Source organism: Corvus cornix, chromosome 1 (assembly GCF_000738735.6).
Source record: "Corvus cornix cornix isolate S_Up_H32 chromosome 1, ASM73873v5, whole genome shotgun sequence".
Classification (NCBI taxonomy): Eukaryota; Metazoa; Chordata; class Aves; order Passeriformes; family Corvidae; genus Corvus; species Corvus cornix.
The window spans coordinates 47,745,544-47,771,237 of NC_046332.1; the positions used below are offsets into that span (position 1 = coordinate 47,745,544).

Sequence of the window (25,694 nt, forward strand, 5' to 3'; positions counted from 1 at the left end):
AGATAAAGGACAGCAAGTGGCATGTTCCTAAGTTCACACTTCACATGTTAATATTAAAAGAGAGTTTAAATAGAGGAAATGTTTAATCACTTCATTAAATGACTAAAAATCGCTTTTTCTTTTCCTCTCTTTTTTTCAGCAACTACAGGATGAGCTCAAATATTAAAAGTTACTAACTTGACCTCGGGATGAAAAACAACATGGCCAACTGGCTGTTACTGGGGAATAATCCAAACCCATTTTCAGAGCAGTGCCGATTTTTTTACCTCCATTTTTTGTGCAAGCTCCCAACAAATTCACAATGTTGAGATGATGACCAATGTGGATTAGGATTTTCAGCTCAGTCATCAGTGCTTTGTACTCACTTGCTGTGGCCCCTTCTGTAAATACAAAATAAATGTGAAAAGGCAAAGAACTGGTCCTGCTGAGCTTTACCACTTCTCATTACTTTCCATTGAAATAACCTCCATTACTGGATGTACTTCTTGTGTTGATGTTCTCTCTCTATTCCTCCCTGCTCAGCATCCTCTTGGTTGCAATTAAACCCATAAAAAGAGTCAGGCACACAGCTTCCTCCCAGTAGACTCTATTATATTTAGAACTGAAAGAATTTTTTTTCACATGAATAGTTCTGACATTTCAGCCAAAAAAAATGAAAGAACAAATAAAAAGGGATTTCAAGATTATAATTAACACTATCTAGAACTGTTTGCATCTGACATGACTTTAGCTAAGGGTTATATTCTAGCCTGAACTAATCAACATCTTAAGGGGTCAGTGGCAAGAACAAAGTATTTCCAGAAGCTGATGCAGCCATCAAGTTTAGCCATCTGTATAAGGAAAAGATGAACTACCCCTTGGTGATGCCTGTCTGGTTCTGTTCATTATGCAGGAAGCCTGGAGATAGACCAGGGAAGTAAATATTCATTGGTTAAAGTGAGCTGACTGCATCTCACCCTTACCAGTCATGACCAATAATAATAGTAATGATGCAAGAAGTCCCTCAAACAAATCCGAAACGTTCTATTTAGTGTTGAGTGAAACCTTTAATTTCCCCTGAGAAAAGTTTTTCCTGCAGAATTTAATTTCTTTAAGAAAACAAGAAAAAAAACATATTGCTTTGTGTAGGCCCAAAAGGAGTTTTTCAGTTTAGTGACACCAAGAACAGCCTTGCAGAAAAACCCCTAGAGCTGGGTCTTAAAGGGCTTGGTTTCAGCATCTGAATGGAAACAGTTTGTCTTGGTGTCCCACACAAAACTTGTCTTCTACTTAGTGACCCGCTCTTGGCTCGTATGGGTGGAGAACATCCCCTCCACCTCATGGGAATTCTGGGAGGATAAAGCCTATGAATGACTGCAAAGTTCCTGGATAATCTGGTGAGGACACAAGGAATGAGGCAGATCTCCCGCGCTTTAGGTGAGATACTGAAGATACCAACAGAAGTTCTGGTCACCACTGGCTCTCTTCATTGTCAGCAGAGCTGAACAAGGACTCAGCTCCCTCTGTGCAGGGATCTGCCTTAGGATGGGATGAGCTGTTGTTTCTCAGCACTGCCAGTGAAGGGTATTTGAGTGGCTGACTCAGATATAAGCATCTACTCTGCACACGCACATGTGAATCCCACCAGGAAGACTTCTTGTAGCTGCTGTCTGCTCCCATTTGTTCCAGGAGCACTCGCTGCTGCCTTGGTGGCGCTGGCTGGCACAAGAAGCCTGCTGATGTACATGAAGGAACCCTGAACCTGGCAGACCACTCCAAGGGCTGGAATTGACGCCTACACATCTCCTGATAAATGATAAGTAAGCGTATGTGAAACTAGGAGCCACTGGCTAAGATGGGTTTATTCAAACCGTGCCTGAACAGAGTCAGCCGAGAGCGTCGGGGATCCAAACCATACTGGCAGAATAGGGGATGTGTCCTGGCAGAGAGACAGCACCAGAAAGGATTAAGGGATTAAGGCAGATAAGCAGTGCAGCATAAACTCCTGGGGCAATGCAAAAAAACAATCCTGCTATGATCCTTACACATTTAAAGAAGGGAAAGCTAAATACATATGAAGGGATGCCACCAGGACTCTGGGTTGGGGAATTCAATCACAGCTGCTGCAGGCTATGACTGAACATCATCCTGCTTGCTAACATCCCAAGCACCCTCTTCAAATTAACAAGGGAGTTTTGTCCTTTCTGCTCCAATGAGAAAGGTGGCAGTGAATAGCTGGGGGATGATTTTACTTTCAGATGAGCACTGGTGTATGAACAGTGCTGGCAAATCCATTGCACAACCTGGCTGTCAGCATCCTAAGCACTGTGTGATGAGCCTGCAGGCAGTTCAGAGGGGACACACCTGCACAGCACCACCAAGATTTAAACTGCTCAATGTGCTTAGCTTAATGAAAGGGCCTTCATGAAGAAAAATCATTATTTAATCTAATGGAAAGGGTTAGAAGGAGATGCAGAAGTCAAACGTATGCAAATTAGACATAAAGCATCCATTTTTAACAGTAAGATGATTATTCTTTGGAGCTAATGACCAAAGAAAATATGAAAGCTTCCATCCAAGTGTCTTCATATCAAGGTGGATACCTTATGCTTCGGCTAAATTTGATTTACAGCATTCAGTATAGTATAGGGTCAGTCTAGCATAATGGTATGACTTTTTACTGTGGATGCAATTTTTGTTTCATAGTTCTGCCATTTCACTCATGGTGGACCTGAAACTTGATTTGTACACATTTTGGAGGCTTCAAAGAGTTATTGTGGGAAGACTTTGCTTTTGAGACAATTGTATAAAGAATGCACCACTATACAAGGCATCATTTTTTCCAATGCAGATTTGCAGCAAGATACCTTTCAGCATTTTCACAGCAACTATTCTGCATGTTGGTGATTTCCTGATTCCAAAGGCAGATGCTTGTACCACCTTTCCGAAAGCTCCGTGTCCAAGAGACTTTCCTGTAGAGAAAATAAAGTGGAGAGATACATCTTGGTAAAAAAAGGAATCTTGTCAGCAAATGGCTTCATAGATCATGAACTGAAAAATGTACTTTCCAATGAGTCCAATAGTTATATTTCCAACATATAGCTGGTTTAGGGTTTTTGGTTTGTTGGGGTTTTCTTGAAAATAAGCAGTCAAATTAGAAGACAGAGTCCTCAGAGGGAGGAAGTGATAGGAGTGAAAATGTCACTGAATGAATTAACCATTCAGTGGAGGTACACTGGCTTCAAACCTGATTTTTTCAGTCTAGCTCTGCCAGAGGAACATTTTGCTCCTCTTTGCCCTGAGCACACTGCATGGTGCAGCAGCCTGTGGTGCTGCAAGTTATGTCTTCAATAACACAGACCCTCTGCCCCTTTGACAATGTGTTCACATGGACAGGTCTGGCTGCCTCTGCCCTTCTACAGAGGCTGTCAAAGGCTTGGTCAGGGAGATCTTGTCAACATATCAGCTAGCACTAAGCTTTATTTCCAAGCAGTGATTTTTGGATGGCTTTTGTGCTTCATCAGAACCCGGGTACCAGGGTGGCTGGCAAGAGTATGGCAGCAGGATCTGCAGTGTAGAGAAGAGCAGAAAATAGCAGTCGGCTCTTTATATAAAAGCAAAGCATAACATGTGCCATATATTTATTTCTCAGATATGCACAAGCGACATGACCATCTCCACAGGACAATTACCTAGTCCTATGATGAACACCTGTTTGACTAGCTCTCACTTGGACATCCACCTTGTTGGTATCTGAATGAGAGATTAATCCCACTCAGATTCTTGCAAGCAGAGAAAAAGAGCTGCTGTCTGTATTAATTTAAATCAATACTGCCTTTTATATATGTATACTATATCTAAACTGTAATTCTCAGTATGTCTGTCAGTAGAAGCAAATAGCATATGTTATTAAGGCAATGGAAACATGAAGTGGAATATGCTAAGCCAAAAAAACCCCAGAAAATTATTTCCACCCTGGATGTGCAAGTGTTGTAATTATTTTACAGCAAATAAAAACCACAAAGAACTTGATCTACATGACTGAAAAGCATCAACAGGCTGACCTTGGTTTGTGAAGGGCTTAGTGTTTGCTAGAGAAATACAGATGAATCAGTGTGTGTCTAAAAACCTACTATCACCTTTTTCCGTTACTGCATATAGATTCTTCACTCAGCAGATGTATAAGGGAAGCATCATTGACTCAAGTCTCAGTTTTATTAGTGAATTGATGTTTTTAGTCCCTAATGTTTTGACTGTTCACAGTTTCTACATGATGAACTTGCAGCTTGAGGGCCTATAAAAGCCATCGTACCTTTGTTTAATCCATAGCTTGAATCTGTTTCCAGCACTGTTAATTCACTTCCCACATTGTGATAACCTACTTAGTCACCACTTGGAAAACACATGGGCTCATAAAGCTGCAAAAAGCTGCTAACTTTTCATAAAGGAGAATGAGCACTGGAAACAGCACTTCCTTCTCTAAACACCAGCGTGATTCAATGGGAAGCTGTAATAACACTCGTCTTTGCTGCTCTGCTATTTTTCATACCATGCTGAATGACAGCCCAGAACAGGGCTGCTTTAACTTTCCGGCATGTAGCTCTGAACTCCCCAGTTTAGTATGCAGTTGTGGCTATGGTTGTTCGTGCAAAAGCCCCTTATGCTGACACACGAAGTAACAACAAAATTATTAAACAGAGGAATGAATATTAAGTTGCCCAACCATCTGAGCAGTCAGCCTGCCGTAGCCTTATAGCAGCTACACTGGATATGTTTGGGGTAATGCTCAGGTATGTAATGTTGCAGCATTTAGAACCAGACCAATGAAGCAAAATGATCTACTTAAGTTTTCCACACTTGGCTTGGATTTACTGGGCCGCTTAGAACGCATTAAAGTGAACATACACCTCGGTCAACGAGTTTTGGATGAGGTGGTTTTCTTTTCAGTCCCATTTTAGCAGTGTCCTTCAAGAATGTCACTTGCTGGACTGGGGCATTAGCATAGAACACCGCGCCCCATGTCTGTGTGAGGGCACAGGCTCAAAGGCGTGTTCATTTCTCAGGTTCTCTTCCATGGTTTGAGCCATCTGGGTTTTCCCCACATGTGGCTTCACGTTTTCCATTATGTTACACAGGGCAGCTGTTCACGGGCAGGAGAGTGGGAAGTGCTGCTCCAGCGCCGTGGTCCTGCAGCGCACGGGAGGGAGCGGGGCTCGGGAAGCCGGCGGCCACCAGTGTGTGTGACACTGTGCTGGAGCCAGCAGCCACACTCCCCCGGGTCCTGCATCCCGGCATCGGCACTGTGTCACCTCTCCAGATTAGGAAGGTCAAGCCCAAGAGTAAGAAGTGCATGATAGCTCAGCTAACACGGTGTGTTATCACTGACCACACTGACAGTGATTTATAGCACCAGCCTTTTTCTGCCTAAAGAAAAGATGACATTTTGCTCTCAGTGAGATTAATCTATGCTGAATGTTAATTACCCTGACTTCAGTGATGCCCATACGAAATTTCCTGTAATGTCTGTACCACTTACAGATGAAGGGGGAGTCCTGTTATATAAGCATTGCATCACAGCTGTGGGCTGTGTGTATGCATGTTGGAGGAACACACAGAAAAAGAGATGTGGGCTGAAAGGAGATACTTCTTTGCAAAAGTTACAATAAATATGTGTCCTGGAGGATAAGAAGGTGGAAAGAGAAAAACAGTCGCATCAGATGCTGGAAGGGGTTGCATTTCTAAATAAAAATATTTTTTTAAAACCATAGAAGAACATTTTGTGTTTGTGAGACACTAATCCTCAGAGACTGCCAAGGTTACTCAAAGACTGAGCCAACTGCCATGTAGGCAGGACTTGCACTGAGCTAATCTAGCATACTGCACATACACAGCTTCTTCAAATCTGGTTCTCATTCATTGTCAGCATTCTTTATTTGTTTACACCAGTTCTTCCGCTTTTAACTCATTCTCTGGTCATCGTTTGTCACCTCTGGACTCCAGACGCTAACCCTGCAAGGCATGGGTTTTTCCTTGGTGTTTACATTCCATTTCTGCTTGTTTCTTTCCCAGTGGTCACATTGTCTGCACATCAGGCTCTTGGTCCATCGTTGTAAGAAAATTGCCTGAAGATTGAAGTCACTCCAGCACAAGGTTCCAGCATTCCCAGAATTGTGTATGACAATTATAAATCGAGAGAAATATATTTCAGCTGTGCTTATCCACATCTGGTCACCTTGTGTCTTCTGGCAGGCAAATTAAGTGTGATCCTAACTGTGCACATTGTGTGTTAATCTAGTTCGGTCCCTGATACCCGGGGGACAGGAGGAATCTGTTACAGCTCCTAACTAAAATGCAAGGATTTTCTAGACCTTGCTGTAGGACAAATGTAATGCATGCCTGAAAGAACAAACAGCACTATAGCAACAAGGCTGAGCTTATCACTGATATTTTAGTGTTGACCTTCTTGCTAAAATCTGTGTGGTTTCTGGAGGGATTCATCATCTTCAAAATACGGTCCCTTCCCTTCCCTTCCCTTCCCTTCCCTTCCCTTCCCTTCCCTTCCCTTCCCTTCCCTTCCCTTCCCTTCCCTTCCCTTCCCTTCCCTTCCCTTCTCTTCCCTTCCCATCAGCCGCACACTAGGCTTAATAAGGAATGGTCCCAAACTCATGCCTTTTGCTGGGAGATCTACAGGGGAGCTGGCTGTAGGTTTAACATTTTCAAGGATATTTATTTATTTATGTGTGGATTTACGTGTCACATTCTTGCACTTTATGGTGCAATAACAAGAATATTTATAAAACTGAAGCACAGAGAGAAAACGAGATTGTGCTGGAGAAAGAAGAAAAGGGAGAAACAGGAAGGGGTGCAGGATGGATTTTGAGGACCCATTTCTGCACAGGCATTTTTCCAAGTTTACAGGTTGAAGAAAGAGAGGAAAACCATAGAATCATATAATATCCTGAGTTGGAAGGGACCTACAAGGATCATCCTTGTGGATGATCCTGGCCCTGCACAGGACAACTCCAAGCAGCACACCATGTGCCTGTGAGTGTTATCTAAATGCTTCTTGAACTCTGTGAGGCTGATGCTGTGACCGCTTTCCTGGGGAGCCTGTTCCAGCGCCCAACCACCCTCTGGGTGAAGAACCTTTCCCTACTACCCAGTCTAAACCTCTCCTGACACAGTTTCAGGCCATTCCCTCGGGTCCTGTCACTGGTCACCACAGAGCAGAGTTCAGTGCCTGCCCCTCCTCTCCCCCTCACAAGGAAGTTGTAACTGCAATGAGTTCCTCCAGGCTGAACAGACCAAGTGACCTCATTTGCTCCTCATACAGCTTTCCCTCCAGACCCTTCATCATTATTATAGTGAATCACCAAAATTACAGTAAATGCCAAAGATCAGGCTCCTGAGTCTAGAGAGAGAAACATCGAAGTTGGCAGCCTGATTTGGAATTCTTTGGTTGCCTTGTTTGTGTCATGTTTTAAGTAAATCAGTTTCCAAAATAGAATGCATCACTCTTGTCTATATTCTCCTTCTGTGGCCAGGGGGCCAACTTAATGGATGAGGAAAAGGCCGTGGATGTTGTCTACCTGGACCTTAGTAAAGCCTTTGCCACTGTCTCCCACAGCTTTTTCCTGGAGTGAACAGGTAGATTATTCATGGCTGGACTTCATCTTTAGGGTCTTTTCCAACCTAAATGGTCCTGTGGTTCCACTTTCATTTTCCCACATGGAGTCAAAATATACATGTGAAAAGTCAAGTAGACGTGGTCGGTCAGTCCTAAAGGCTGTAATTCATTCACAGATCAATGCTCTCAGTGTGGAATAGGTCACACCAAACCTGGCAGTGCCTAGAACACACCCAGCTCCCCTTTACCCACAGTTACAGGTACGTCTTATTCAATCCATGCACACACTACACAAACTGTTCCAATATTACCTAGTTTAAGCCTTTCTCTTGCAATTTCCCACTTGCTGGCATCATAAGGTAGACGTTCACATTGCTCATCTAAGGGGACTTCATCGGGATCCATTATGATTGACAGGTAATGGTTGGTCTTCAATTCAGAGGAATAAGGCTAGAAAACAAAGAATAATGCAAAATGAAAAAGAGGATAAGGTTATCTGTCAGCATCTTCTTGTTTGGATCAAGGGCTCCAAGTTCATTCTGTTCACAAAGCTGCGTGTTTTCACTGCACAGTGGATGGTTTGGTTAAGCTCCCTTTGGCTTTTCTATATATTGCAAGAGTTTTTATATAAAAGAAACTCCTTCCTTTAGCTTTCCTCCCATGTGACATACCAGTTTCTTCAGTGAAATCCATGTGGGTCTGTATTAACACATGGTGTTAGGACACAGGCCCCCTGCACAATCAGGAGAAATATTTTCAGCAAGTGACTAAACATTGCTGATAAGAATAACTTTCCTTCATGATTGTGCAAAGCAAGAAGGGGCCACATGCAACAGATGGAGTTCTACTGCCAGGGTTTATTTGTTCCATATATCCCACAAAGATGGGTCATATGTGGTTAGAAGTTGTGCAAGACTACTTGTCAGGACACTGGACATTATGCACTTCAGAAACTGCTGACAGATTTTCAGGATTTTTTTATTTCTTTGGTATCATTTCTGAAAAATTTACTCAAATCATTTGAGTCTGGAGGAATTTATAAACAGCTGGACTCAAACACGTAATTTAAACCATAAAATTTCAAGTTAATTTGCCAGTTTAGTTTCTCCTGAGCAACTGGATTATTCACTTCACATAAGAAATATAAGAAAAGATGAACCTGATCTGAAATTTTCCTTCATCCATTTTGAAATACAGGTTCCTTCAAAGAGCATCAAGACTGCCATTCTAATCCACTGGACTTTTCTTGACACGGGAGTACTTCTATTTCTATAGAGAAGGTCTAGTGTTTGCCATAATTTCCTGGCTATTGGTTGGAATTTATGGGAAATCTGCAGAACTGAACCTGAAGGTGTTGTTTTTCCTAAACTTGTGGAAGTAGCGCCTGGGCACAGACATACAGATATGACAAACTTACAGATATAACCACATACTCTCTTTTCTATTGTTTGCTTTAACTGCCTCCTATGACTTTCAACTTCCCTCCTCTACAGCTTGGAAATATGTCCCTAATACCTGCATTTCCAGGTATGTTTTTTTGAGAAGGATATTACTAGCTGTGCATGCCTTGATTACAAACAGAACTAAACTAAAATGACAGTAATTAACAACTGCTGTTCTAGTTGCTTTTCACCCTACCCAAAGCCATAAATTTTGTCCCAAGAAGGACTGCACTGATACTTGGGGAAAAGTCAGGAGGCTTAAAACCTGGCTCCAAACCATTCACTAAGTCTGAAAAGGGCATGGATAAGTGGGATATGGGTAGAAACAGAAACTTGTGTGGGGCTCCAGAAAGGGCATTTCTAGTTAGAGATGTGTGTACCAGACTGCTCCTACCCATCACATCAGAAGAGCCTTTTAAGTGGACCCGTCCCAGAAAAAGCAATAGGGGAGTGGAAAATTCAGACATTTTCCCACAGTTCTTTCTTCACATGCACTCAATATCAAATTTTTGGCACAATTAGAGATTTGAAGCAACATTTTCAATGATAAAACATTGTTAAGGATATAATCTGTCCCTGTGTGTATCACAGAGATGCTTTAAGAAAATGCTTTTGGAGAACATATATTTTTTTTTCTGTTGTGGCCACATAATTTTTACGTAAAATTTAATTCAGAGCTAATTCCAGACATAAATCTTTGAGAGTAAGGGTTTATAAGAGAAACACAGAGAAGACCATAAACATAGACTAGCACTAGCTGGAAAGGCTCATCTGGAAAGGAGCCTTGACACATCATTTAGTCAAAGTCCCTTGTTCTACAGCAATGATGATGTTTTTATTATCTTTTAACAATCTAACAAGTTTTGGTCTCATAAAAAATAAACAAAAAAGATCTGCAGCCCCTTGCTACACTTAAAGCTCACTTTTTCCCAAGATTTGCAGTCATGCTATAACTTGCCTCATCGTTGCTGTTGAGCATTCAGAACTGGTCCCACTTGCCTTGTAATTTCTCTTACAGCTATGAAGTTTCTCCACAGCTTCAGCTGACCTTTGCTTTCCTTTTCCCCCAAACTCCCACACATTTCTCCTCACCAAGGCTTGCAGCAGTAGGAATGCAGGCAGAGTGACTGCTGCCATACCACCCTGATTTGGAGGTCTAGTGCTGCTTTCCCATCAGTCAATAAATGTCCTCAGAACCCAAGCTAAGATACCGGCAGGCCTTAATGCAGGTTGAGAGAAAATGGTGCTCCAGGCTGCAGTGGACCTTTAGTGAGCATCATTCAGCCAGCTGGGACATGCTCAGCTGTGGTGGCTGTGAGCAGATCCCTGTGGTGCTGCTCTGTGATACCCCTGGGCTGGTGGTGCTGTGGGAGTGAGGACGGGGGGGGCACGCAGCCATTTCTCAGCTCATGTCTTGCAGTGCCCCAGTACCTTCCCTCAAATCCATCTGCTCCTACAGGTTACACTGAGGTCTTCCTGCAGGGCTGAGGAGTTGTATTTTCTGCTTGGGAAAGCTGCTGTGGTTTAACCTGCACACACCATACAATGCAGACAGGGTGCTGTCAGCAAAAAGGGGTTTTAGACAATCACAGTCAGCCTCGGACAAGAAGGAGGGTCAGCTGCAGGGGCAGTTAAATTCATCATGATGATACAGGATCACCTGCTTTTGAAGCTGCACCATCAAAACTCCTTCAGTAAAATATTACTTTGGAAGTGATGTAATCATACCAGACACTGTGCAAACCAGACCCCAGCACATTCTGTGAAGATCTGTCATTCCCACTCACTCAGATCTTCAAAGACATTAAGATGCCAAACCCCCACAGTTTTTATAAGGGAATGAGGATGCCTTGGGTGTGAGTCAGGCACCCAAATTCTTGTGAGCCTCAGAGCCTTGTCCCCCACCCAGGCTTTTCTTTCTGGCTTACTCATACTCAGCCTTGCAAGTCACAGTTCTCCAGCATCCATCAGCAGCCTGGTTATTGCACCAGGAACAAGGGTGAGCAGTATCAAAGAATCACAGAATCACAGGATATTCTCAGTTGAAAGGGACCCACAAGGATCATTAAAGTCCAACTCCTGGCCTTGCATAGGACAGCCCCAAGAATCATGCCATGTGCCTGGGAGTGTTGTCCAAACACTCCTTGAGCTCTGGCAGGCTTGGTGCTGTGAAAGTGAAACACATTTTTCTTTGGTAGACTCAGCAATCCCAGCAGCATGGGAAAAATTTTCTGATGTGAGCAAAGGGCTTCCAAGGACACACAGGTGTCACTGGGAGATCCCTGTCTGTTCTTACCCTCTTCAGCTTGCGAATGAAGAGGGTCAGCAGGAGCCAGAACAGCGTCGCAGCCACACAGGTACAGGTCAAAGTTATCAGCTCCAGGTTTGACCTCTCTGATATGCCTGGGAAAATCAAGTGGTAAACATATTAGAAAATGACCTGCAAACCAAGGGCACTTCATGTTTTTTTTGCCATTAAAATAAAATACCAGGAAGGACCAGCTCTTTTCAATGGGGTATTAATCTCTGTTTGGACTGGCTCACAGAGCCAAAAAAAAGGTCTCCTGCAGCCTCAGGAGAGGACAAGGCTGCACAGAGGGGATGGCTCTGCTGGGCCTTTCCCACAGGCAGTACTGTGGTGTGAGAGCTGCTGCTAACGTGCAGGAGAAGCTCCTGGGAGGGCTTGTGCTGGTGTAGGCATCAGTGACTCCAAGGGCAACCCAGGGCATGTTGCAGTGCTGCTGCTTGGGTTTGCTGTCCAGGACCTGATGCCTTTCCTCATCCACAGCTCAGAGAGCTCTTCCCTGCTGTTGGCTGAGCTCTGCAGCCTGCACCTCCATCCCAGACATGCTGGAAACCCACCAGCCCTCAGCAAAACCATCGCTGGGTGGGAGCTGGGGATTCTCTTGGAGACTCATGGTGCTGCCAGCAGGAGTCCGTGAGCTCTTCTTCCCATGGCTTGGACGAATCTGTTCTGTCACCAGGGAGCTCAGCTCATACACAGCATGGTCCAGGGGTCTTGAGCCTCATTCCCACTGGGCAGAAACCCAGGGCATATGGTTGAGCACTCCCTCCAATCCACTGCTCCCCTGGCAGACTCTGTGCCCTCAGGTCTCTTGCCAGTCACAGGAGCAGCACATGGCCAGGCTCCCTGAGGGAACACGGGACCCCCTCCTTTCCCAGCAGCACCTCACAGAACCCAGATATCTGGGAGAACCAGGGACCAGATTAAGCACAGAAAGGGAAAAACAAAACCAACAACAACTGAAAATGAAGCAGCAAGAAAACACGAACATTAGAAATCTGGAAAGTATTAGAGCCCACTGATGGATCTTAAAAAAAGCCAGAATAAAACTCACTTCAGACTGCTATTTAGGGATTTGTAAAATAGTTTCAGAGCAGTTTGTTTTGCAAATCCTGTGATCGCATCAAAATCCCACACTCCCCACAGTATGTTTTCCATCTGATTGGTAGCAAATGCAAAAAGAACCATCATATCCTGCCTCTTGTTCTGATATACCCTCCAGAGAGGGTACATGAGAGGACAAGCAGGAGTAATTTGGAACATGATTTCACAGTATTTTGTCAACTGCACTTGCAGAGTTTTAGAGCCTGGCAGCTTGGTGTTGCTCCTGACAAATGAATAAGGTATTATTATGTCTCACCGGTGGGTTTACCTGGTAATCCAGAGGGATGTGCTGCCTGGTTTTAGGCAAGGCTACAGAGCTTTGTTCAGAGGATGTGTTCCTTAATTAGCATAATGTCTTCCCTCCCTAAAAATGATGATCAGATTTGTATTCCTGCCCCATATCTAAGATTCCCCTGGCATGTCCATTCTGGAGCTTTGAGAATAAAGCTCATTGAGGAAAAACATGGCTGCAACTACAAATGGAGATACAATAGTCCCCAAAAATACCAACAGTGTTCTTTTTTCACAAGTATTTTTTTAAGTACTTGGTTTAGATATGGAACATAGTGATGGCACAAATAATACACCTAATGCAGCTTGCCCAGTCTCTGGCATCAGTATTCCCTTTTACATATGGATAGTCTCCTCTTGCTTCTGAACAGCACTCCTGCAGATGGAAGATAATAGTTTCTGACATTTATTCAGCAAAACCTGGAGGGGCTGAAGGTTCATTGGTTGCCACAGCTTCATATGCAGGATATGGAAAACCCATGAGGTACAGCCAGGCCTGACGTGGAAGGCATCAACCGTCTAACCACTTCAGTAGCTGCCCAGGAGTCAGCAAAGAGACGCAAAGGTGCTGTCTTTGAAATGTTTGGGTAAATGAAGGCAACCAGAAAGCATTTCTCCAAGCTGAGGTTGGGCTGGGTTATCAAATGCCAGTCTCCTAGTCTTGCTAAAAGCCTTGAAGTCAGAGCTCTCTGAGTGTCTCTCAGGTGGATAGAAAAAGGTTTGATTTGAGGCAGAACAGACAAAAACATTCAGAAGAGGCCTTAGGATTAGCAGACTTTGGTGAGGCTGTAACCAGCACTAAATCCTTCTCTTTGCCTGGTAGCCAAAGATTTCTGTCTTCCCCTTACACCCCCATCCCAGACCTTTACTCAGCAAACACCTCATTAGACAAAGACTTTTACCAGTGTGCAGCTCTGTCCCATCTGCCTGACCGCCCCAAGCAGCAGCCCCCTTTCTCCCCCAGAGCCCCTCCAAAGCCCCCCTGCACCACCCCATGTCTGTGCAGGACTGCAGAGGGGTGATGTGGAGGCGAGTGAAGCAGTGCCACCAGCAGCATCTTCTCTTTTTCATAGCAACAGAAGCCATTAGAACCATGCAAGTATGCCAGGATGAGAGCCTGGGTTAATGTGCTGATCCCTCCAGCTACCACCTCAAGCCTTTGGCTGACATGGGCTTTCCCATTAGGATTTCAGCTCTAAACACCTAAACATTGCAGTGCAGCTCAGGTGTCAACCAGGGAAAAAGCAATGCCTGGGGCAACAATGCTAATCTGCTGCAGCTAAAGCATCCCTCACCCCTACCCCAATGGGATCTACCCTGCTTAATCCGTGTGATCTCACAATCCTAGTGCTGCAGCATCGGGATGGGTGACCGGACATCCTGAAGAATGTCCACCCTTGGAGGTTGCCATAGCTTAGCCAGACCATTGGTGATGACCCTCGTTTGAACTGAGGTTGAACTATTGACCACCAGGGCTCCATTCCAACCATCTCTGGTGGAATTCTGAGGTAACAGGAGTCTTAGTGTCCCCTGATGTCCACCTTCACTCTTACAAACTTAAGTCATTACCCAGGCTGAGCTTCATTTAGTAGCTGCAGGCATTCCACTTAAACTTCATGGCGAAGTTCTTGATTACTTCAGCATGACTCAAAAGGCACAACAACGTTTTGAGATGCAAGGTCAGAAAGGTTGGTTAGGTAGGTAGGTAGGTAGGGAGGGAGGGAGATAGATAGATAGATAGATAGATAGATAGATAGATAGACAGAAAGGAAAGGAAAGTTGTTTAAAAGAAGTAATTTCAATAGAAGTTATTTTAAAAGCTAACACCATTTTCATAGTATCAGAATAGTTCAGTGAATACTTAATAAATGAAATGTTTTCCTTTTCATCAGCAGGGTTCACATTAAGTTATCAAACGTCACCTTTAAGACAGGGCACATTGCCATATTCCTTTGCCTGTTTATGTCCATATTTCAGTGAGCACGAGCTGTAAAAGGTGCTCCTTCCTTTGCCAACACATCTCCTTCAAAGCAGCACCTCTGCAATTAACTGTATCCCTGGCTCCTTCTGACAGGAGGTCTGAGGGCCCTCAGTAGGGGAGGCAGGGCATGGCTTTCATGGCAACTCTGCAAGCGGGTTGACCCCCAAAAGAAAGCTGCCCAAGAGTCTGTGTTCCCCACATGCCTATCAGCATTTCTCTCCAGACTTTTAGGGATACAGTCCTCCCCCCACCTGCTGGGTGCTCTGGCAGCCATTTGCTGTTTCTATTCTGTCCTTGCAGATTTGCTGCCTCTTCAGTTCCTGAGCCAAGAGCAAGCAGAGAGATTGCTCTGACATGCACCCAAACGTGGCCCTTCTTCTCCTCAGACAGCCCATCAACCCCTGCTTCCAAACCAAACACAGCCTACAATTATTTAAAGACGGCCCTTTGATTCCACCATCCATTCATCCATCTCGGACACAAAAATAACACATTGTTTTATCTGTGAGTATAAGAATGTTTTTTCAGAGGAAATAAAGACAGCAGACTGTTTCCTTCCTGACTCATTCACAAACTACTCTTCCAATCTGCTAAACGTGGCCATCGACATGAGGCGCTGCTCTATTCCCCTTGATCTGCAGCCCCATGTTCCGAGAGCCGCGGGACAGAGGCAAGGCTTTGGTGCTCACAGCAGCAGGCACAGGGCCTGTGTTTCTCAGAGACACAAGAAAGTGGCAAAGCTTAGAGAGAGCCCCACATTCAAGCCCTGATCTTGTCCCTCCAGGCTCAGGGAGGAGGTGGGAGACTGCCATTTCCTGGGAGAGGGACAGACATTCCGGAGGAGTGTAGGAATGGGTAAAAAACCTCTAGTGACATCCCTTCATGTAGTTAAAGTTAGAAAAGCATAGAAAGACATTTTCCTTGATCATAGAAAAATTCTCTCTCTTTTTATCATCCAGTCTCAAAGCCATAAATTTTAATGTGGTAGTTTTCACCTCCTGCTCCCATAGCAGTCGTACAAGAACATTGCCAGTGGTCCCTCAGGACATGTAACCACTGAAGAAGCCTTCTTGGCTGCTCTCTTTCCTCTCCTCTGGACTAGGATATATGACTTCCTAGAAGCCATCTGACAGAATGCTTGTGATTGTAATGAACAGCCAAGCTTCAGTTATGTTAAAAATCAATACAATAATGAATTACATTGTCCATGAGTATGAATTAGTAGGATGATTTGGATAGCAACCACCTGGCACAAGTTATTAATTTAGCTGTTACAGCAGCTGTAAAAACCTTAGTATTATCAAGGCACTTAGAGGGTGGTGATTCTGCCTCTCTACTCCACTCTTGTGCCCCATCTTGAGTGCTGCAGTCTTGCTCTGGGGCCTCCAACATAAGAATGATGTGGATCTTTTGGAGTGAGTCTAGAGGAGGGCCACAAAGATGACCAGAAGGCTGAAGCACCTCTCCTATGAAGACAGGCTGAGACAGCTGGAGTCATTCACCCTGGAGAGGAGAAAGCTCCAGGGAGACTTTTTGGCAGCCTTCCATTCCTTGAAGGGGATCTACAAGAGAGCTGGAGAGTCACTTCTTCCAAGGGCATGGAGTGACAGGACAAGGGAGAATGGTTTCACACTGAAAGAGGGCAGGTTTAGATTAGATATTAGGAAGAAATTTTTTACTCAGAGGGTGGTGAGGTCCTGGCACAGGTTTCCCAGGGAAGCTGTGGATGCTGCATCCCTGGAAGTGTGCAAAGCTGGCTTGGAGGGGGCTTTGAGCAACCTGGTCTGGTGGAGGTGTTCCTGCCTTCCACTAGACCAGGCTGGAACTAGAGGATATTTAAGGCTCTTTCCAACCCAGCCCATTCTATGATTCTATAATTATTCATAAGGGGATAGGTGCTTTAACTCTTCAATTTCACTAGTTAGGCGAGCCCACATGTACATATACTTATCCCTGACCTTTTAAAGCAAAAACATCATTGTATCATCACCACTAGTTCCGACTGCCTACACACTCATGGCAAAAAATCAGTATTAGTTTTAATTTCTTGTGCTGCAGGGTAGTATCCGAATACTGAGTAGTATTCAGACACATTTAACAACTGTATGAGAACATCCACAAACATATAATCTCTGCCTAAGAGGCCTGGTGATAGTCAAATTATGTTCTATAAGGAGCAACTAAATGCATTTAGGACTATTTACTTAACACCAGGTCAGTAAAAGAGATTATGTCAAATTTAATTCATACATGACACTGACTTACATGGAGAATGTCAACCTACTCCTCTAATCTCATAATTCGTGAGCCAAAAGGGTATTCAATGAAACTGAAAGGTCACTGAATAAACTTTATCTTTATTCAATGTAAAATTAATTGATAGAAATCACTGCCACAGGCATGAGTTGAGATTGTCAGAAGGCAGAACAATGCTGGACATTTAAACGAATAGCAAATCAAGTAGTGGTTACAGAAATAACTAGATCAAACTACTTCTTTGTAGTAGTACCTTTGCATATGTAGCTATTGCTAGGCTAAAGCCTTCTAGTCTGATTTGGCAGTTCACTTTACACTGAAAATAAACAATAGAGAATATCCCAGGCCTCTAATTTTTATGGAATTAACCCAAAATGGGAAAATGTGTGGGTAGGAGAGTGTTTCTTACTCTGTTTTTTGTTTGTTTTGCTGATACTAAATTTACATTTGTCTTCTACCCTGACCTGATCTTTGTTGGGTTGAAGCAATTCTTCTTTTTAGGTCAGTGTAAACACACTCTGAGTTAGCATTTCCTGCTGGGCTTCCTTTCCAACCTGGTACACTTCCCTTGCTAGAACTTCCTTCAAATTGCTTCAGAGATCACCAGATGAGTCCAGGTCATACCCCTGCCCTTCCAGCCTAAGAACATCCCTCTGGAAAGCTTGCTCTTCCCATTTAGTGTGGTGCTTTACCTTGTACTGTGACATACGCTGCACTCTCCACAGACCCTTTCAGGTTGGTGGCTATACACTGGTAAAGTCCTTCATCCTCTTCTTTTACTCTTTCAATAAACAGCATTCGGCTTCCAGGCCCTAAAATTATTCCTGTGAAATGAAATATTTTGCAATGAGAGGGAGCCAGGATATAAACAAAAACTGGCCCTTGTGTAACAGTATCTGCTTCAAGTTCTTCCCAAAATAAAGCTGAGCCACGGACTGCAGGGCGCAATGTTATCTGCAGGAAAACCAAATATACTGGGATGCTTTGTGAATCTTTTGGAAATCAGTGTTTACAAAGCACTTGTGTGAGTCAAAAAGCTCAGCCTATGGGAATGATCTTGGAAGTACTTGGTACTGTTTATGTTGATTAGCACTATGCCTATGCTTTCATCCATGTGAGCGCTTTAGCGTGTCTCCAGCTTTTGGAAAAAGGGTACTCTTGTTACTGCACTTACAGGCCCAGGTCTGCCCCAGAAGCAGCTCAAGCTTAGAGCCCTTCCAAAAGCTGTTCAGACTGCCCCTATGGGCAGCAGACTTGCTCCAAATCTCACCTGCCCATGTGGCATGGAACGATGGGCTCCTTTGCAAAGGGGTGCTGGATAGCGCAAAGAGAGTTCCCAGGCAGTGTACCCTGAAACACCCTGACATTTTAAACATCTTATTTATTCCACCTAGGTCAACCCAGAAGCCAGCCTGGGCAATTCTCCAAGAAGCAAGGAAGAGGCAGGGAGCAGATTTGGCCTCAGGACTGCTGCTAAGGCACCTTCTAGCCAGGAAATGTGCAGTCAAGTGCACACTTGTGTTTGGCTCCATCAGAACTCAGTCCCATCAAAATGTATTCCCACCATCTATTTCAGGCACCTAAGTATAGTGCTCTGACCTGCCCTCTGGAGACATCTCCCAGGCTCTTAATTGTATCTGTTGCACTGCACCCAAGTTAGACACATAACACATCATTTTGGAAGATAGTGTTATTAACGCACACTGCAGTGATGGGGTCACTGCAAAGCTTCATGGAATCTGGCGCTAGATTAAGCTCAGTGCCTGGGCTGCAAGTCTGCACAGGCTTATAACTCAGTTGCAGAAATCCTCAGAATGTTTTCCAGTTGTTTTTATTCATGCTATAGTAATTTCCAATAATTCAAGACAGAACCATAGCTACAAACTTTCTAAAACATTCTGTAGAAGACTACACTTATAATTCAAGTTCCTATGAATCAAACCTCTCTGAACATTTTTGCTGGGCATAAATTCCCATGAGAAAGGTTTTGCCTTTTCCTCTGTCATTCATTTCCATCTGAAATATCCAAAGAACACTTCAATGACTGTGGTGCCAGCAGCTGGACATTTAGCCTTAGCTGATCTTTGAAACCACATTCCAGAAACAGCAGTAAACAGCTCCCAAACTTTTCCTGTTGTTGCAACTTGCCACCTGGGAAGCTATTCCTTTTCTGTTGCATGAGACCTGGATTCCTCTGCCACGAGTAGATGCATTTGGATTTTGGACACCCCAGACATGGATTTAGTCTCCTGTATAGCTTGTGACTCAAAACCAGACTTCGAATGCCTGACCACAGACTCCCCCGTTACTTCCATACACATCATGAGAGCTTGGTTTTCTCTTGCCTAGTTATCTGCTGGCTAAGACACCTGATCCTTGGCCTCCCTCTATAATAAATGGAGGGAAATATGTTTCTCTGGAGATGACTCTAATAAGATGAAAATTTGTTCACCAATTCCACAGAGACCCATTGTGTCTGGATCTCCAGCCTGGCTCACGTTTTGGAGTGAAACAGAATAACCTGGAGCACCTGGGTTGTGCCTGACTGCCTTCCTTACATCTGGATACTGATGCCAATGACTCCGGAAATGGCTTCCTAAGGCAGATGGGTAAATAAAAAGCCTACTGTAAGAGGTAGGTGAGTACACAAAGCTCTCACCTGGTTCTTGCTGTATTTCCTCATGGTTTTTAAACCAGGATATCTGGGGCTCAGGAATACCACGAGCCTGGCACTCCAACATGGCAGAGTTACTGGCGTTCACTGTCTGATCCGTAAGCTGCTGCAGCAGGGCTGGTGCCTCTTGAGCTATAAGACAAAACAACACCTTTGTTTTACATTCTTGTAACGGTGGGGATTTAATTATCTTCCCTACACTCATTTTACTGGTGTTAGAGACTGCTATGGCTGTTCTACCAAGTTCATTTTTCACTGATTTTATTTACTCTTCTACTTTGCTCAGGAGGGTTTGGTGTGTACAGAGAACTCCCATTACTCAGCAATAGCAGGTTATGGTGACCCATGAAGACACACAATGATGACAGTGTTCAAAAGATTTTCTCAGTTCCATGACCAACCACGCTTGTTTATACCAAAAGCAATGAGTTTCTATGAAAGCTCAGTTTTTCATCATCAAAAGAAATGAACTGTGACACCAAAGATTTGAAGAATCGTCAGGACACTCTTGTTAGCTGAGTATCTCTGTGCTGCTGATAGCACCTTGCAGCTCCGTACACCATGGCATCCATGAGTGTGACTTTGATAATTTACTTACTTTAGAGAGTACAGTTACAAATCATACCCAGTAAATTCGCATAATCAAAAACCAGTAACCATGAGCACAGCAGAATTGTACCAAAGTCTTCATAACTTATTCCACTTTTGCGTTTCATGTATTTGGCTGGACATAACCAGGCCTGGCCAAACCACACCATAGCATTTCAAAAACACAGTATAAACATCATGTTAAAGTCATCCCTGAAAGAAACAAAACAATCTCATGATCATTTCAACCCTTTGCCACTTCTTCCCTCACTTCATACAGAGCCGAAGGCTGTTCTGACAAAGGTCAAAGTACTTACAACATTTATGCACATTATATGGCAACATCTTTCATTCTCATTGCAACTCTCACATAATTATTTTTGGTATTTTGGTCCATTTAAAGCAGCGATGGAGGATTCCTGAGCAGTGTCATAGATGGAGATGCTCTGCAGATTCCCTCAAATTCCCTGATTATTTGCAACCTTTCCCTTCAAGGACACTGCCAGGAGCAGCAATGGTAATACACGCTTTCCAAATATGAAACAAAACAAAACAAAGCAGAAATCAACTCTTTGCAAATATTTCCTTTGAAGCTGCAACAGATGCCAATACACCAAGTTCAGTATCAGCTAAATTTCAGATATTATGTGTTTGGAAAATTATTCTTTATCCTTACAGAAAAATTAGCCATCAGCCATTTCCATCTTCATAATTATTCTGTTACCAGCCATAAATAAAAACTGTCCAGAAATATTAAACCCCTATGTACAACCAGCTTATGCAGTGTGCATGAGCCCCACAGCACTAAAAACACTTTTAAAGTGGGCTACCTTTTCTGTGCCCTTACCCCTTGAATTTAATCCCAACATAGCCATGACTGTGCAATGACTATGGATTTTGGGCTTTTCTGAGCTGCAAGCCAATAATTTCCACAGGCAGTGATATTTGTTGTTTAGAGACCAGTAGACAATTTGTTCTCTCTTCCCAAACAGCATTGCTTATGAGAGATGCTATAAATTCTTCATCACATACCTACACAATGACATAGTCAACTATATTTGCCTTGCAGCCAAGAAGACTGCCCTCTTCTTCTTGATACCTCGCCTCAATTTTTGCTCAGTTCTCATTTTTCACAACACTATGATCAAGTACAGTCTGAGGCACATCCACATACATGTGCTGAGAAGAACTCCACATTTATTAGCAGTCCCTGACGGACACCCAAGCCCAGACATCCAAAATGAAGGTGGACAAGATGACAAAACAAAGGCAAATCACACGTTCTGTGAGTTGTGATTAATTTTAATTTGTTTATAGCCATACACTAAAGATGGGTTTTCATATTAAGAAAAACGTTTTTCTTAAAACTTAAGTCATCATTCACATACTTTCAATAATTTCTCTGCTACAATCAGCTGATTTTTCAAGGACTTGGTCAACCTGAGGATTATTCTCTTTTGCAAACCACCTGCTTTCTCCCGTTCATTTTTGCAGTGAAGCCAAAGGGGACAGTTTCCAATGTCCCACTCTGCTCACTCCAAAGCCGAGGGGCTAGCCTGGCCACCAGCACAGCGTGGGGCTCAGTGCCCAGGGCAACTCCCCGGACCCGACCCCAGCCTTCATGCTTGCCCGCAAATGTTGCCTTGCTGGCCAAACTCCGCTCTCAGTTACTCTGAGGAACTTCATTGTAGGCAGAATTTGGCCCAGTGGAGTGACAGGGGTGTCACAGAGGGGAGAACAGAACACTGGTGTCAGAGTACTTGTCTGACCTGGGATGGTAGGGAGGGGAAATTTGCATTTTTAAAAGCAAACAAAGGGAAAAAAATTACAATTCATTAATTTTGGGGTTTACATTTGCATTCCATCCACTTTTGCCCTTTGTTACTATTATGTTGTCTGTTCACTTATTTTTTATTAATCAGTACAAAAATATAAATACAAGCTTTATTTTAAACACTTAAAAAAAAAGAAGAAATATAATTCACACCTTTCTCCCTAAATAATATATTACACAACAGAAGGCAGAGAAACTCCCCAAACCCATGAGATTCTCCAGTCATCCGAGGACATCAAAATCAGTAGTTTTTATCCTGCCACCAAGAACTGCTTTCCTCAAAGGTTTCCAGTGAGCTTTCTCTGTGCCCTCCAACACGGACAGCCACATTGGGATGTTATGACATCCTTGCACAGCGTGGCCCTCGGAGTGCTGGTTGAGACCAGGCTGGTGGGACATCCACTCAGCAGTGACATACATCATTGCAATGCACAACAATTTCACAGAAGAACAGTCTAATTGCCACATCTCTTTTTTTTTCTGACCCAAACTCATATTGCCTGGCAACTGGCTGCTACAAATCATCATGCTTCGGCTCCCAAGGCCATGGAAAATTCATAACGTCCTGTCATCACCACCCACCTTGCCATCAAATGTCTTCCCACAAAATACCCTAGGAAAAAAGGGGATTCTGTATTGTAATTCTTCTGAAGAATTGCAAATGCTAAAGAGTGTGCTTGCTCCATTTTTAAGCAGTCACCAACGACTTCACTTGCATTTTAGGCATGTTTTAGGAAAAAAGAGAGCCTGATCCCTTTGCAAGAACACATTGTTTCTGGAAGCCATCACGTTAATAATGAACAAAAGAGCTACTGTATACAAGTAGGCTATAGGTGACATTTCAACATATAAATGATTATTCTTTTCTTTACTCTGACAACTTCCAGGTTATCAATTGTTTTCTAGGCATTTTAGCTCCATGAAACTGGCATTATGGGGAAATGCTATTGTTTACCCTTTCACACTTGACAAAAGCAATTCCCACGTGAAAGGCAAGTTTAGCCGTGGGACACGGTCTCGATACCTAAAGGAGGAAATAGTCTGGTGAGTTCCCAAGCGCAAGAAACTGTCATGTTGTCAACCTCTATTTTAAAAGCACAGCCACTTTGTTCCTTTGCTGTAGCTATTTTGGTCATTGTGGTCTGTTTTGTTATGGCTTATGTAAATGCTATATAAATGATCGATCGTAAATGTAACCAAAAATAATAAAAGCTATGTATTGTAAAAAAATAAAGTTATCAGATCTATTAAAAATAGTAACTTCTTCCTTATACAGAATTTATAACACACAGAAACATCTCATAGCAAAATCATGACAAAGGCAAAGAAAAGGGGAAATGCTCACAAGGAATTCTCAGGTTGCCCTTAATTCTCCTTCAGCAGTTTGGCTGGTTCTTAATCCCCATAATAAATCCAATTGTCATTTGCATACCAAAAGCAATGAATATTTTTAATGGCTTCAGTTTTGAATTTGTATTTTAAAAATGTATTAACTCACTGTGCTGGCTAAAACCTTGTCAGTTGTGTTAGTGTAACATTCCTCACTTAATAAAATAATTACAGCATTACAAACTCCTGAATCTTCAGGCCAGAAGCAACACTCACACTTTTATCAGTAGTTTTTTACATTAGTGCAGAACTGACTTTAAAAATTGACCAACACAGCAACTGGAAATCTACCTGGATTTATTTGGAGAAACATGGTTCACGTCTGTCAGTTGTAAAATCATCATTATTATAAATGATATGATAGGTCTGTGCATTATATCAACATTTTTATTTCTTCCCTGCATACTTCTTTTAGAAGATAGTTTTTAAGATTAATGTACTTTAGTGTAGAAAATAATTTCAAATAAATAAGCATTAGAACTTGCTCAGCAGGTAATATTTATAAGTCCATCAAGATCAGATTAAAATAAAAAATATATAGTCCAGTCAATCTCAAACTGAATTGTGCTCATTCTGCACATTCAAGTTAGCTTATTAAATGTCCATTGTTGACTGAAAACAGCAGTTTTTAAAGTTAATCAGTTTATTCAGCTTTGACACTTTTGATGAGGCCGATATCAAAGCAGAAGAAAAGATTGATCCAAAGTTTTCCTTATTGCTCAGTAGGAGACAGCAAGAGAAAAAATAACGACATGTAAAATGTAGCACAGGGGATCTTCCAAACCCCAGCTTCCACGTGCCTTTTCAAAGCAGAAAACACCCGTCTGAACTCAACTGGAAGCTCACACGTTAGGATTTTGTTTGCTATTCCTCCTATTTCCAACCCATGGGGAAATGAGCACCACCTCAGGGCTTGAAAGGTAGCAACAGTAATAAAAAAATCAAGATGATATGAGACATCTCTTACTGTTTAATGAGTCCTTTAATGTTTTACATTGCTTTGTGTTGTACAATCATTCCTTGTGCTTTTATATTTGAGGATCCGAGAGTAAACAGCCTTTTTGTTGCAGTGCTCACCTCTGATTGTAACGTCTTTCTTTTGAAGCACTTCTTTCCCCGTGTATATGTTCCTTGCTCGGCAGGCATAGGTGCCTGAGTGTGCCAGGGAAACGTTTTTGATGGTCAGAGTGAGGGTGATGGAGTACTCCCTGTTGTGAGACTTTTTTGCTTTCGTTTGATTGTTGACTGTCCTCGGTAAAATCCAAGCAATGTCTTTGTACAGGAATTTGTTGGCCGAACAGGACAATACCAAATTCTCTCCTTCAATGGGCATTTTTTCCAAACTAATATGGAATCCACTTGGTACATCTGTCAAAAATCAAGAACACTTTTTAGTTTATATGAAACAAATGAGCCAAAATTAACACAGTATATATTTTCCCCTTTATCAGGAAGTCTTTGAACTAATCAGTGTCGTTGTCTTCCTGCTCAAGTGTGTAATCTTTCATTTCATACACTAGGCTCCAGTTATTCTTATAATTTGTCTTGGAGCTATGATACACTTGGCTTCAGACATCAGTTGGTGTAAACTGAAGTTGCTCTTGGAAGCAATAAGTATGTATAAATGTTATGCCAAGACAGACTGGGACAAGGTACCAAAAGCAGAATTATTTAAAGACAGCGCAGTGGGACTATGAAAAAGGAGGAGTATTCTGATCACAGCTCCAGCTTGTGAACTGCATAAGAGAAAAGGAATCTCAAGAGGGCAGTATAAAAATACTGCATTTCATCATGTTTGGTCATATTGTTTTCATGTTATTCAGAAGGTATTCAGATAAAGTATGTCTGTTTCTTCAAAATGCTTCAAATCCTGAGAAATTACAGCATCTGTGATCACATGCCTGAGATTTCCCTTGGAACAGAGGTGTTTACCCTCCCCACCTTTAAAGCTTGTCAGCCACCCAAGAGGTAAGCAGAAGCAGTACCCTCTGCCCTGGGTGGCCAGCTGTGTGTGGGCAGCATTCAGATGAAGATACTTTGTTTAGGTGGCTCAGCATTAAACGCAAGTGAAAGGTATTTTCACCTGGCAGAAATCAAGGATCATTGCACTAACAACTTACTAAGTGTAGATATGGCTTAAGTTTTCACTTCACAGCAGATGGTTCAGGCAGGAATAATTTAGCCAACAATGTAGAAAGTCCTACTTGAAAAGGTCCTGTTTGCA

The 25,694-nt window shown here is 42.9% G+C and overlaps 2 protein-coding genes across 3 annotated transcripts in view; one reads left to right on the forward strand and one right to left on the reverse strand.

Annotated features, from left to right (window-relative positions):
• PAN3 (poly(A) specific ribonuclease subunit PAN3) overlaps window positions 1–310 on the forward strand; it is a 97,436-nt gene extending 97,126 nt beyond the window's left edge. The window contains exon 20 of the mRNA XM_039565785.1: window positions 140–310. Within this exon, the coding sequence (XP_039421719.1) occupies window positions 140–166 (27 nt within the window). The 3' untranslated portion in view covers window positions 167–310. The remainder of the gene's footprint in view (window positions 1–139) is intronic.
• Window positions 1–25,694, reverse strand: part of FLT1 (fms related receptor tyrosine kinase 1) — a 109,313-nt gene that overhangs the window by 16,043 nt on the left and 67,576 nt on the right. For both annotated transcript variants that reach the window (XM_039565756.1, XM_039565748.1), the window contains exons 13-19: window positions 24,548–24,838; window positions 19,645–19,791; window positions 17,678–17,809; window positions 11,345–11,451; window positions 7,918–8,056; window positions 2,847–2,951; window positions 267–380 (exon numbers count right to left, since the gene is read on the reverse strand). In XM_039565756.1, the coding sequence (XP_039421690.1) occupies window positions 267–380; window positions 2,847–2,951; window positions 7,918–8,056; window positions 11,345–11,451; window positions 17,678–17,809; window positions 19,645–19,791; window positions 24,548–24,838 (1,035 nt within the window). The remainder of the gene's footprint in view (window positions 1–266; window positions 381–2,846; window positions 2,952–7,917; window positions 8,057–11,344; window positions 11,452–17,677; window positions 17,810–19,644; window positions 19,792–24,547; window positions 24,839–25,694) is intronic.